Source organism: Lipophrys pholis (assembly GCF_963383615.2).
Source record: "Lipophrys pholis genome assembly, chromosome: 17".
In the NCBI taxonomy this organism is placed as follows: Eukaryota; Metazoa; Chordata; class Actinopteri; order Blenniiformes; family Blenniidae; genus Lipophrys; species Lipophrys pholis.
In genome coordinates, this window is record NC_137643.1 from 5,435,558 (window position 1) to 5,449,175 (window position 13,618).

Genomic DNA, 13,618 nt, shown 5'->3' on the forward strand with positions numbered 1-13,618 from the left:
AAGCCGGGTCACTAAACCATTGATTGCATCGTCCTGCTGATCTTTACTTGGTTCCTAGACAATCACAAAGCATCCAGTCGAAGGTAATTCATTAAGAAGTGAATGAGATGTGGAGGGTCGTCGTTGTCGAGGCTGTTTGTGGTCGTAACCTCACAATGCCGGAGTCTAATTGCGTTGAAGATAATCGACTAATCCCACCACGCTCTCTGCGCTTTAGTTAGTTTGTAGAAAACAAAGAAGGTTGGAATTTGTGAGATTGTAGCTTTGGTTTGATTCAGTCAAGAAAAAGACCAACGACTTTTCTAAGGCCTAAAGACACTGGAGATTTTCCAATGTAGTGAAAATGCTAGTTTTTGCATTTTCATTTCAGAAACAGTTGTGTTGACACAGCAATGTCTTTAAATAAAATATCAGTTTCCACATGAGCAAAATTGATAAAGTTGGATTATTACAGGCGACTGTCAACTATAAAACCATTAAGCTCCAGGAGGATCTGGACTCAGATTAATGGACTCATTTACTGAGCATGTGCAGAAGAACTATATACTATGGCTGTGGTGCACAATTGAAATTGAAATTTCTTTGTTTCTCCCTAGTTGTGATCAGCGGTATAATTAAGCATTAACCATTTTTATTTTATCTCTCTGAACAGTGGTGGTTCTTGAGGTTAGCTGGTACACTGTGCCACTGCAAAATACATCATTTTGTATTGACTGGCATTAAAAAGTTATTTAAAACATAACGAATGCTCTGTGAAGGGTCAGCTCCGTACCCAGTTCCCTCCATCACACCCTGATCCAGCACAATGTTACAGTCCAGCACTTTCTAAATCTCATCACTTTACTGCGAACATTTCCCAGATAACAATCGGATTGTGCTTTGTGTTGATATCCAACAGTGTAATTCACCCCACAACCACGACGCAGTTCAGTTGCAAAAGCAATTAAAATTCAAAGTGATGTAAGAATATTTCCATGACCGAGAAGAAAGTTCTAACTGACACGTTTCACCACTTCATTATTCCAGGGCATATTGCAGTCATTCACATTTGAAATTGCAGTAAAGATCACGAAGGTCTTTCTCTTTTTAATAACATTGAATAAGCTTGAAATATGAAAAAATAAATAAAAAAGTATTTCTGAAACAAGAAGACTTTTTAGTCCTTCAACGCCCCTACAAGCTTTTATTTCTCTGGAATGATGCGTCTTTGATTCGCAGTGTGGAAAGACATGAGCTGTGCTCTTTTTTTTTCTTCTGTAAGAGGTTGCTCAAAGCTGCCTTCACGCCGTGATTTATTTATTCTATTTTTTCTTTCCATTCCAAAAATATATCCAATAATATGGAACATCAAAACTCAAAAAATAAATAAATAAATAAATGAATAAAATGGTGAGCTCCACATACGAGGGGAGGAAGATGAAGCCGGTTGGAGAGTAAATGCTGACAAATCCTAGACTTTCATTATATGGAGCATGAAACAACGCTTGATCATTCACTCATCTCTCTCTCTCTCTCTCTCTCTCTCTCTCTCTCTCTCTCTCTCTCTCTCTCTCTCTCTCTCCTTATCTCCCTCTTCTTTACCATTTGAAGATCTAGTAGTTGTTACAAAACCACTTTCCTCCAAAGAGACTGAATCTGGAATGGAAAACTCACACTCACATACCAGCGCCTATGCTCATGACGGCAGGAGTGTGTCCATTAACACACACTCCTGTCAGGTGGGAACACACACACCTGTCTTTCCCAGTGAAAGATTTCTCTCCTCGCTTTCCTAAATATCCCACCTGAGTGGACGGACGAGTTATTGTACATAACAGAATAGGACTTTGTGGAGGTTTTTTGCTTCTCAAACTTGTTTTTTGTGAATCGTATGACAGTAATTTAGCAATGTTTAATTGGAGAGTGATAAGAAGCATCACCAGCTGTTAAAGCTGAATTTTGTAGTTTTTTGGAGATTCAAAGACAAATCCAGCGTTCTACTGGTGTTCAAGTTATATTTGCTTATTTCCGTAATATCAACGCTTCAATGTGCGCGTTCACACCGACCCTACGCTCCGTACTCACTCCCAAAACCCAAGCAGGTCACGCTAATAGGGGGCTGGTGTGAAACCACCTGTACTCATGTGCACACCGTGGTTGTTGTAGTGTTGCTGTGGCACATTAGCTGAACTGTCAGCGCCGAGTGGGTCGGTCTAATGGCCGATTCCCTCATTCAGTTCAGGTGAAGCCAAAGCAGTTAGTCAAAACTCAGATAACGCTGCGTCGCTCCGTTTGATTTAATCGCCCATTAAGTTGGGATATTGTCAGTGAAGCTGGAGTTTGTTCTGGTTTGGCGTTTTCCTCTCTCGCTTCCTCGGGGATTCAAACACTTCTCTGGGCATGAGCTTGCCGGCGCTTGGCCAGGTGTGCTATTACCAGCTGGACGTGTCGCTGGACTGAATCGTCACCTGATCAGTCGCCTCAGGAAGTCGGCGCTCGCTGCCGCAGACCTGTGTGAGCACGCAAAGGTCGGGGTGAACTTCGTCCCTGCTGATGAAAAGATGGAAGAAAGTTTCACTCTCCAAAGCGACTCTGAATTGTGCCTTTAACCTTCTCTCGCCTCCCTTCTTTTATCTCTCTCTGGCTTTCCTTCCTCTCCTTTGTTCCGTCTTCTTTTTGTCTTCCTCAATCCTTCTTATGTTGTGTTTTTTTAATTTGTGTTTTTCAAGTCGTCTTCTTATTGCCTCCTTTATCTTTCGTCTTTTGTGTCTTCTTCAAATCTTTGTCTTTCTCTTTTTGGTTTGTTTAATTCCCTTTTCAAGTGTTTATTGAGGGTTTTACTGGAATTTCCTTTTGTGTCATGGTTTTGGTCTTTTCAAGTCTTTTTCTTTAATAGTTGTGTTCTTTTCTTCAAGTTGTTTTATCTTCTTTGTGTCTTGTTATACGTCTTCTTCTCTGTTTCTTCTTCAAGCGGTCATCTTTTCTAACTTTGTTTTCCTTTAAATGTTCCTCTTTGTGCATTTCTCAAGTGCTTTTGTCTCTTCGAGTCTTCTTCCTTGTGTCTTTATGTAATCTTCTTAAGGTCTTCTTGCTTTGTGATGTGTTCTTTTATTTTTTTTGTCTTCACCTTTAAGTATTTTCAAGATTCTTCTTTTTCTTTGTCTTTTTCAGGTATTCTTCTTTATTGTGTCTCTTTTTGAAATGTATTTATCAGGTCCTCTTGTTTGTGTCTTCTTCCTCTTCAGGGCGTCTCAGGGCAGCAGTGTCCCGTTATTCCCTCTCTCGTCCACACTGTCTGTAATATAACTGATAAACTAATAGAGCGGGCACTTATTCCACAGGGAGAGTCTCTCTCCCCGTTGCTTGATGCACAGCTATCATGTCATAAATTCATTGATTAAATCAGTCTCCTGCGTCGTTCGGCTGTGGTGTGAATATTGTACCGATGGAGAGCTGCGTCGTCTCCCGCTGAGACACTCCGGTTCGCCCTCGTCTCCTCTTCTCTCCCCTCATGTGATTCTACCAGACGGGTCACCGGTTCAAATCAAAATTCTATTTCAGAGAAATTAATTACAGAGAGTAATTATAATGTTATTCGTCCCATTGGCCATTGACTGCATCCCTGCAGCAACTTTCGGTTTGTATCTTAATACCACAGACTTTCAACAGGGAGTAACCGCCAGTCTATAAGGGCTTTTTAAAAATGGCTCTAATTGATTGATTCATATTCGTTCCATTCATGTAAAGAGCTTGACAGCAGCCGAACAAAACACAACCAAGAAACACTGTGAAATGATAAAGAGGTTTTATTGATGCCACGTATATCGTATACTCAGGGTGGGACTCAGGGAGGAAAATATCTCCCCTAACCAATAATTCACTACAATAAACCCAATGTACATAAAGTGAGTGAACCGAACTGGGAACTGAAAAAAGTCACATTCATAAAAGTCAAACGCAACATTTTCTGAGCCCTTGAGACTCGCCTCAGTCCTCGTAAATCCTTTTGAAGCAGTTTCACTATTTCGTGTATTTTTGTAATAAAAATATCAGAAGAATCAAAGCTACTCAATTGTTGGGTTTTCAGGATTTGTGTGGTTTCTGCTCTGAAAAAGAAAATAACGAATAGGATGATAAAAGGTTTGTGGGAGAAACATCTGCAGGTAACATATTTAAAATAACACTTTAAATCCTTTGTTTGTTGGATGTTTGCTTTGCAGCTGTGTGGATCAGCTGTTTGTGTGCTTCCGATGTCGGTGAAGGTTTTTTTTTTTTGTATCAAATGCTCCTTTTGCTGTCAACATCTGTCTCCTCTTATTGCTTTTTCTTTCACCCTACCCTTCATTCTTTCCGGGATCGCTCTGGCTGTCACCCCTGATTCCCTGCCTCTCTGCTCCGTACTGTACCTTCTGCGGGGGAGGAAAGAAAAGAGAAGAAAATGTGAGTTGGTAGCAAGGAGCCAGGTGGCATTCAGCAGAAGTGAAGAATGAAGGACGGAGGGAGAATTGTAGCCTTGGCACACTCCTCGGCCGACAGGCAGCACTCAGCGGAGAAGATGGAGATGCTGCTGAGTCGGGCCACTCTGAGCCTGGAGACGGGCTTTTTCTCTGGGGTGAAACCAGGTGAGACAGAAATACTGGAATCCTCATGGGCCTCCCAGATGTCAGCCAACATCAGCTGCTTGCAGGCGCCCGGCGGGTCGGAAGCCTCCTCGTACAAAACGCCTGCCAGCAGCTCCCCTGCAGTCAAAAACTGGGTGGACATGAATCCAGGAGCGTGCGCTCAGGTAGCTTTTTGTCAAAGTGCCCTCAGAGATTGCAAAGTGTGTGTGTGTGTGTGTGTGTGTGTGTGTGTGTGTGTGTGTGTGTGTGTGTGTGTGTGTGTGTGTGTGTGTGTGTGTGTGTGTGTGTGTGTGTGTGTGTGTGTGTGTGTGAGGTTACGTCTGAGGCTGATGTGTTCTGGAACCGGAGTTTTTTATTTCAGCCGCCGCAGATAGACATGATTACACGCGCAGCAATACTCCCAATATTACTGCGGCGTAATGGCAGCGGAGGTGTTTATCATTACGCCGCCGAGCCACCAATCACTTGATGGATGTTATGATTAGAAGGTAGAAATGCACAACCTCCCAGTGAATCGGGGAGCGGCTGAACACGTCCCTTGAACTTTCCCGCGGCGGCTCCATTTGCATGCGTTTCGCGCCCACTTCACCGAGTCTCCCGCCTCCGAATTTCAGCTTCCTGGTATTGTTTGTTTGTAATGACGAGTTCCTGTTGCTCCTGAAATCTGTCTTCATGCATTTTTTACCAAATCTGTCTCATACGAGCAGTGGGATGAGTGCGCTGCCCGGCAAACTGTGATTCATGGAATAAATTGAGGCAGGGATGTTTTTTTTTTGTTTTTTTTAAATGAGTCGCGGACCCCCGTCAGAACGTTCAGTGGGAAGCAGTGCAGGTCGGGCGACTTTATGAGACAATATTTGTTTATTTCAGCATTCAGTATAGCACAATATAATGTGCTTTGTACAACAAAAGAGCTTAAATATGACATAGTATGACTTGGTATTGTGTAAGCAACCTTTCATAGAAATCTACTGAGCAGTAGATTGACTTTAGGTAAAAGGGAAAAATGTGATTTAAGTCACTTTACTCTTTACAAATGGATTTAAAAATGATATTTTAAGTATCAAAAGTGGAGACATAAAGTCTTACAATATGCAATATGCTTGAACAACTCTCTGGGGTATTTTAAATATTTCAATGGGAGTTCCTAACGCAGCTTCTGCAAAGAAATAGCAGATAATACGAAACTTTCTATCCGAATAATGCCTGATATCTTTTAATTTCTCTCAGAAAGTCACAGTGACTGGACCTGTCTGTGGTGACGATCACAGTTTAGGGAATTAACTCTGAACTGTGCAGCATCTAAGAGCAACTTGCTTTTGCAATTGCATATATTATTAAGTATCTTTGTAAAAATCCCAGAAAATGACTCTTGAATTTCTTGTCTAACAGTTGTTTTTACTGAAATAGAGCACATGTGCTTTCTTGACCAGTGCTGCCAATAGTGTGTTTCTCTGATGCAAATAGTTTTAGACTTGATCCAAAAAAGATTTAAAAAGTTGTTATAACCTGTTAGTGTTATAAAGTAGTTATTTGAATCACTCATTTTAATTATTCCTGCATCAATTTGTTCATGACTGATTATCAAGTCAAATAAATTAGGAAAACAGTCATAGTGACTCTTTCGAAGCTGCTGTCCCTCTCCATCCTCTTCACTAGCGCACCATGAGTCATGATGTATATTAGTACTCTGATAGAAAAAAAAAAAGAATATTGGCTTGTTCGTTACAGCCATAGATTGCAGTGCTTTTCAGATATTTGATTGTATAAATATCAACTTTTTTTAATGGGTCATTTAGTGGCATGGGATAGTTGATCATTTGTCTTAGTTTTAAAAAAGCGTTTTCCTTTGGCGGGGAGCAACCGTGCAGCGCTCGACCTGCTGCTCTTCTTTCAGATGCACCTATAGGAGCTCAATCTCGTTTCTCCATTGGACTGTAAACCCTTGTGAAGAATAGCTCCTGCTTAAAACCAAAAATGGAAATGGATTCAAAAATATATGTATTCAACATGGTGAGCCGTATTTCATTTACAATGGGATGGATTAGGCTCTCGCTCACTTCATTTAAAAGTCAAGTACTCTAGCAGTGATACACATATAATATCCTGATTCCTGTCATCCTTATTGATGTTTTAAAGTATTTGTACTTTTCAAATTAAACTGATGCGTACAATAGCTGCTGTGTGTATTTACGTCCAATGTTTATCGTTTTAATTGTAAAGCCTTGCTGCTTGTCAGAGTGAACAGCCGCTAAAAACCTTCAACTCCCAGGCAACATGTGTGACCAATGCAGTTCAGATGCGTGCAGCTTTATTCCCGTACGACGGCCTTTCAGCCTCACCTTCCATCAAGGCTGAAGAGGTTTCAACCAGATCTCCTTTTGCCCGTCAGACTTCATTATCCAATCATCTTTTGAGAATTGGTTCATTATGAGTCTTTTACTTTGAGAAATGAAAAAAAAGCCTCAAAAGGTTGAGTTTCTCGCCGCATCACAAATATTTACCATATTCCTCAAATGTCATCTCTGTGAATCAAGAGAGAAGTCCTGAAGTGGATCTTTCATGATAGCTGATGAAGTTCGTTGTGTTCTACCAAATCAACTTTTAATTAAGAGTGGCTGGTACACTTTTCTGGGTCTTCTGCAAAGGCGATAAGATCTCTTTTAATTATGCAATTACTAACTTGGGTAGTTTGGTTTTAATGAAAATGAACATACATACTCAGCAGAAGAAAGTACCTAAGCCGGGAAATAGTTCCCTGGTTCATAATTCCAGAATATAAATCAGATTTTCTGTCAAAAAAAATGTAGAAACTTCCCTGATGTGACGACATTTAACATCTGTTGTATGTCGGATAAAGAAGAACCACACAGTGGAGCCATTGTGTAGTGGTTCATGCTCCTGCCTCACAGTCAGAATATCACTGGTTTGAGTCTGGAGTAGCTTTCTGGGTGGAGTTTGCAAATTCTTCCTGTGCATCTGAATACTTTGGTTTGAAGATGGATGGATGGATGGATGGATGGATGGATGGAGACCAAGATTTCTTGTATCTTTCAAACATAAAAATCCTGATTTAGATTTTCGCTCAGGTTTGCAAAGTCTGCCTCTGACTGTACGACAGTGTAACTCTCCTTTTTGAAGTTGCGGGTCTGTTTCCAGGTCTGAATGCATTTGATTAAGTGTTATTTGAGTTGTTGTCGAGGTTTTCTTTCAGCCGAGTCGTGGCTCTGTTTGGGAGTTTGGTTTCATTAGGATGCTTTTGATGTGCTTTTTTTTTCTTGATGCTTTTAAGGTAGATGTTTCATTAGGAAACATCAAAGCTAAAGCTCTCTTCCTCCGCGGCTGTCTCTCTGCGTCCGACTAACACTCCACGGTTTTGTCTTTCCCAATATTAAAGGTGCGCTGGAGTGCTTGTTCTGCCACTGCCTACTCTTTCAGCCTTCCTCTCCTCTTAGTTTTCCTCCTCTGTGAGCCTCCCGCTGCTGCGTGTCACAAGATTGCACCTGAAGATGGGGAGAGCATTTTAGTGAATTCTCTCTGCCTCCCCTCCTCTGGCCTTTGTTTTCTCGCCTCCTTCTGGTCTCCACACTTCAACAATGTGATTTCCTCTCATATCAGCACAAATGTGTTTTGTCTTCGGTGCAGAGTCCCTGATGTTTGTTCCCTGCAGTGAAAGTTTCTGCTCCGCCTGTATAGCTTTGGTTATTTGATTCAGTTTTTTTTTTGTCCTTCAAGTTTCCCATTTTGCCTTTCTTATTTTTTTTTACATATATATACAATTGTTCAGATTTTTTCTTGATGTCTTCTTCTTTTTTTTTCTTTTTCTTTTAAACGAAACTGATGTACATGAAAAATGTTGGCTGTATGTTAAAAACACGTTGATTGATATCTGTTAGATCAAACATGCTAAATGAAGTGTATGTGTGTGTGTGTGTGTGATAATGTGTATTAACCATGATCCTCAACACTTCCCAATAATAGTTCAACTCCCATGTTTGACCCAAAAAGTTTTTGTGTTTTTTTTCAATGTATTGTTTTTTTGTTTCCAAAAGTGTGTAATGTTGCAGCAATATCAATGTCAAAAGTCACCAAAATGAAATTATTTCTTCTAAATTAAAGTCACAGCAAAACACATTAATCAATGAGTGAATCCATGAGGACACACTGGCTTTTACGCAGGCGGCCCTCATGTGAAATTTGACAATATTGATATATTGTGATTGATATATTAATCATTTAACCAATAATCACCATAATATTTAGAATGAAAGTAGAAGTTGATATCATGTATCATGTAGTAAACAGATCAATGGATAAGATGAGGACGATGAAGAGTTTAGAAGGTTTTCACGTCCTGTTTTTATGGCTGATGAGTCTTGCAGAGAGAGTACGCAATGTTTTTTTCTGTTTGTTTTTCTGTGTCCATTTTATTTTAGTATTTGGTGTCTCGTTTGTTTTTTTCTTTCCTGCAACTGTGAGGACATCGGAGCCGTACGGCAGTCGATATCACTCAGCGCTCGTCTCATTGCCTTTTATTGTCCTTTTATTGTGACAGCGTTTGTTTCTGCAATTTCATCAAGCTAAAGCTGTTAGTCAAAGCAATACGCATTTAAAAATGCATCAATAATGGAGCAAGTGTGGCAGCATGTCTTCATTCAAAGACGCAACCCAGAGAAGCCGAGGAGAACTAACTGGCTGGAAAACACAAGAGGGTGTTCGCGCTGTAATAAGAAGCTCTAACCTCTAATTTTGGTTTCAGATACTTCACAAACATATCCATCGGTGGGCGGGACTATTCCTTCAACAATGATGGCTACCTGTCCAAACCTCTGCTGGACGTCATCTCCTACACCAACGGGAGAGGCTGGGAGGAGGTCAGTACACAGCCGGGCCGATTGGCACTAATTATCGTAACGCGGCAACTAGAGAGACTAACTGCAATTTCACAGCCCATCACACACGCTAAATCATCACTGCTCACTTTCACCTTCCCGCATTCTCCCGTCTTACCTCTCCCAGATCTCATTAGATCCACCCTCCCCTCTCGTGCCTCGGTTTGTCAGCCTTGTTAGCCGGCGCAATATCCTCGCCGTCGGGGGCCGTGTATAGCATTTGTACAGTAATAGCACCAAATCCAAGGTCTGCCCTCCGCCGGTGCTTTCAATTCCTCAAGACTTCCTCCGACCTGAGAAAAACAAGTAAACCTTTCTGTGCTTCCCCGCTGTGATCCATTTGTTCTTGACCTTTTCAGACTCTGTATGTTTACCGACGAGAGCAGGCTCAGGGCCCCATCATTTCAGGGAAGATAAGCAAAAAAAAGTCAAATCAACATTCAACAAGCAGAAAAAGGGGAAAACACACGTCAGTCTAACGATGTAAAATTACTCAAATCTGTACAAGATCTTCTCTAACCTATCACAGCTTTACTTTGTATCAGTACAAACAGTGTGGACAACACTGTACCTGGTCTTCACTAAGAGGCTATTTGTCTGTGGTATAATTACAGATTGATCAACAGCACACTTCTGTCTCCTTTGTTAATTTAGACCGATGTATGTTTTCTCCCCCCAGTTGGTTGTAGAGATGTGTCAGCCGACTAATTTGTCTGTCAATAAAACAGAAAAAAAAAAGTATTCAAGATTAACCGACTTGTTGAAAAAAACTTCTACTTGGAAAAAAAAGTAAAAGTAAAGAAAAATGTCCAGAAAACAGACGATGGCCCCATTTAAATCACAATTTTTTGAGTGAAAACCGAAAACTTTCATTGTGTTTTAGGTCTCTGTTTCCATGGCAACGGTGCTTGGAACTTTTTGAAAACGGCTCCAAAGGTGGAACTTTTTGAAAACGCTCCAGCTCCGTCTCCATTTAGGTGGAGAAAATTAAAACTTTTTTGAAGTCGCTGCTACTTAAAAACATGAATCTTTTCTGAAACAAAAACACAAACGATGCGTTTTCACTTGTTGTCAAATGTTGTCGTGTAAACGGGGCCTGAACTCAGAACAATTTATAATGATGTCCATGAAATATATTGTGTATGTCCGAAGAACCGTTTGAAACCTTTATTTGTTCTTTCCAGAGGCACTTTGTGGAGGAGGTTTGGGGTTTTCTGGCTCAATATATCCCATAAAACTCTCTGAAGCCATTTTAGCTTATGTGGTTTTGGCTTCCAAGCACAGTTTGCAGCAGCAGGCATTGTCTGGGGCACGTTATTGTTATTATACAAATGATTGTGAGAAAACAAACTTTACTAACCTCACAGTGTGGTTAAAGTTTGGGTCAATGGAGTTTAAATGGTTTTATTACTGAATGAGCAGCAGGAAGAGGAGGTTTCTTATCACAATCACAGGCTGCTCAAGTCCTCAGGGGAGTCTAACATTTAATAGCCAAAAGTTTTGTAACTTTGCTGTGAAAGTGTAAGTTATTGCAGGGGTTGGCTTCCACTCTCAAACCTGTCGGAGCAAAATATTCCAATGTGCAAGGGAGGGCCATCAAACGGCCTCTATTTCTGCAACTGCACTTCAATTTACAACAATCTGACAAAGAATCTAATGCCTGGGTCATGAGTGTAAATCCGGATATGCAGCAACCTAGAAATGGATTAAGATTCTCAGAATTTAAATATATAGTAATAATGGAAAGCTCAACCCCAACTGGATTATTTCATTTGTTCATTGAATATTTTAAAAAGCAACTGTTCTTACACCCAAAACAGTTGCTGTACATTATATGAATGGATGCATGTTTATAGTCACAGCAGTGTATTTTTTTATTTTTTTTTTAACAATATCATTATTCATTTTACTTGCATGGTATCCTATGTTACATTAAATATTGCATCATTCTTTTTATTTGTAGCAATATGTTTTTCCATTGAGGACTCAGATAGGATAGTGTATCTGCACACTTCTTCTTCACTGAATTGTACAGGACTGGATTCATTTTAAAAGTGTGTGTTGTTCTTTGTCTTCGGTGTGTTGCAGAGGTGGCAAATATATTTCTTTTGTTTATTAAAGTGGAAGTACATATGCTTGTGGAGAAAAGGATGTGAAAAAAATACTGATTCAACCTCTCAATCATAATATATTCTGGTCATGTACAGTACATCGTAACACTTTACGCACCTTTATGTATGTGGTTTATATGTAAATGTACCCCCACAGCTATAGCGTCTACGCCCACTTTCATACCACACATACACACCAACAGCAATCATGTCTGAAAAGGTGTAGGAGGAAGCAAAGCTTTTTTTTTTTTTTTTAATTCTCTGCTCTTCTTTCTGAAATGAACTCAAGCAAAATTTAAAATGTGACTTTTGAAGGCGTTGTGAACATTTTGTGGTGGGTGGCACTTGCGTGGTGAGCATGTACACAGAGACCATGAGTCAACCAGTATCATCGTTTTGTTTCAGTTTCCTCACTAAAAAAACACACACACAACTTAATATGAATTTACCTTCTTCCGGATCGTCAATGTCTTGTGGTGTTCGTCCTGTGTTCAGTTTTAACTGTGAGTGTACAAATGGTGAAAGGCCTCGGGGTATTCCCACACTGAGTAGCTCTTTGTCTTCTGAGCTTTCAGCTCTGTGTCCCCTCACCGTGGAGGAATTGAATACCGTCTGCATTTTAAATTAAAATGTGCAAGTTTTCTTTTGTACCTCCATGATTATCAAAAGAAAGGCAGACATTTAACCTCATCGGAAGTCATTTTAAATTCTGTAACTTGTACACATTAATTGTGGAGCTGTGTTTTTCGTCAAGGTAACATTAAAAAAGAAAAAAATCCAACAAAGTGTGCTCAACTGAAAAAGTCCAAGTCTCTGAAATCACACAAAATAGATGCAAGGTTCAAACACAGTATTTCCATCTTTAAATCTCTGCAGCTGTTGGACACTTTTCTATGGGCTGATTTATGGCCGTAACTCCATTTGCAACAAGCCATTCTGGTGGAATGGATCTGAATTCTCCCATCAACCGTTACTATGGGCAGCAACATGTTGAGTTACATCAAGATACTTCTGAAATTACATAAACATGAACAATGTTAATAGATGTAGTTATCTGCTGTCTTCAAACCAACTGTTAGATTTTGATCTTTCCACTTATGGTCACTGGGCTTCCTCTTTTGGGTAATCTTTCCATCCATCCATCCATCCATCCATCCATCCATCCATCCATCCATCCATCCATCCATCCATCCATCCATCCATCCATCCATGCATCCATCCATCCATCCATGCATCCATCCAGAGTGCATAAGGAAACCTGAGTACCCAGAGCCAACTCACACTTACACAGAAAGAACATGCAGACTCTATATAGCGGGTATAATTGTGCATTGAGTCGAGAGGACTAAAAACTACTCCACTGTGTCCTCAGATGTCCCACTCATGATAAAACAACGTATCTTGACATTGACACACAGATTATGAATCCTGAATTTGGGAGAATATTGAACTGAAGAGTTGTATAACTCATCCATGTTGTTATCGGTCTTGTTTCGCAGACGATAACAAGCCTCAGAGCAACATTCAGGTCAGGGGAAATACATGGACTCCAACCTGACGAAAAGAGACACACTGATAAAAAAACAAAACAAACAGAGACATCGCTTTAAGGTGCATCTATTTTTGGAGTGTGTCGTCTATTTTCAGCTTGTTTCTTGTATTTTGTTCGAGCTTTCTTTGGCTTTTGTTGCATCAGATCTGTTGTTTTTTTTTCTGGCCTTTAGCAGATTAGAGACAATAAGATGTGTCCGGCGCACAGAGACGACAAACTGAAGCAATGCTTCATCGTTGCTTCACTCTCTCCTCCTCTGTGGGTTTGGAGGAAGATTCTGGCTACAGCCAGCAGGACAAAAACAACTGACAAAAACGACAGATAACAGTTTACATTACACTGCTGCTCTGAAAAGACCTCTGATGTGCTGCTCCTTCATATCTGATGTTCAGGTGGGGTGAAGAGCAAATCAGCACTGTGCCAAGGTTCAAATAAGAAATCCCTCCCAGGACTTTACAATAT

The 13,618-nt window shown here is 40.4% G+C and overlaps 1 protein-coding gene across 1 annotated transcript in view; it reads left to right on the forward strand.

Annotated features, from left to right (window-relative positions):
* Window positions 1-13,618, forward strand: part of LOC308122936 (glutamate receptor ionotropic, NMDA 2D-like) — a gene marked incomplete at both ends in the record, with an annotated part of 129,495 nt that overhangs the window by 47,438 nt on the left and 68,439 nt on the right. The window contains one exon of the mRNA XM_080485119.1: window positions 9,361-9,475. Within this exon, the coding sequence (XP_080341245.1) occupies window positions 9,361-9,475 (115 nt within the window). The remainder of the gene's footprint in view (window positions 1-9,360; window positions 9,476-13,618) is intronic.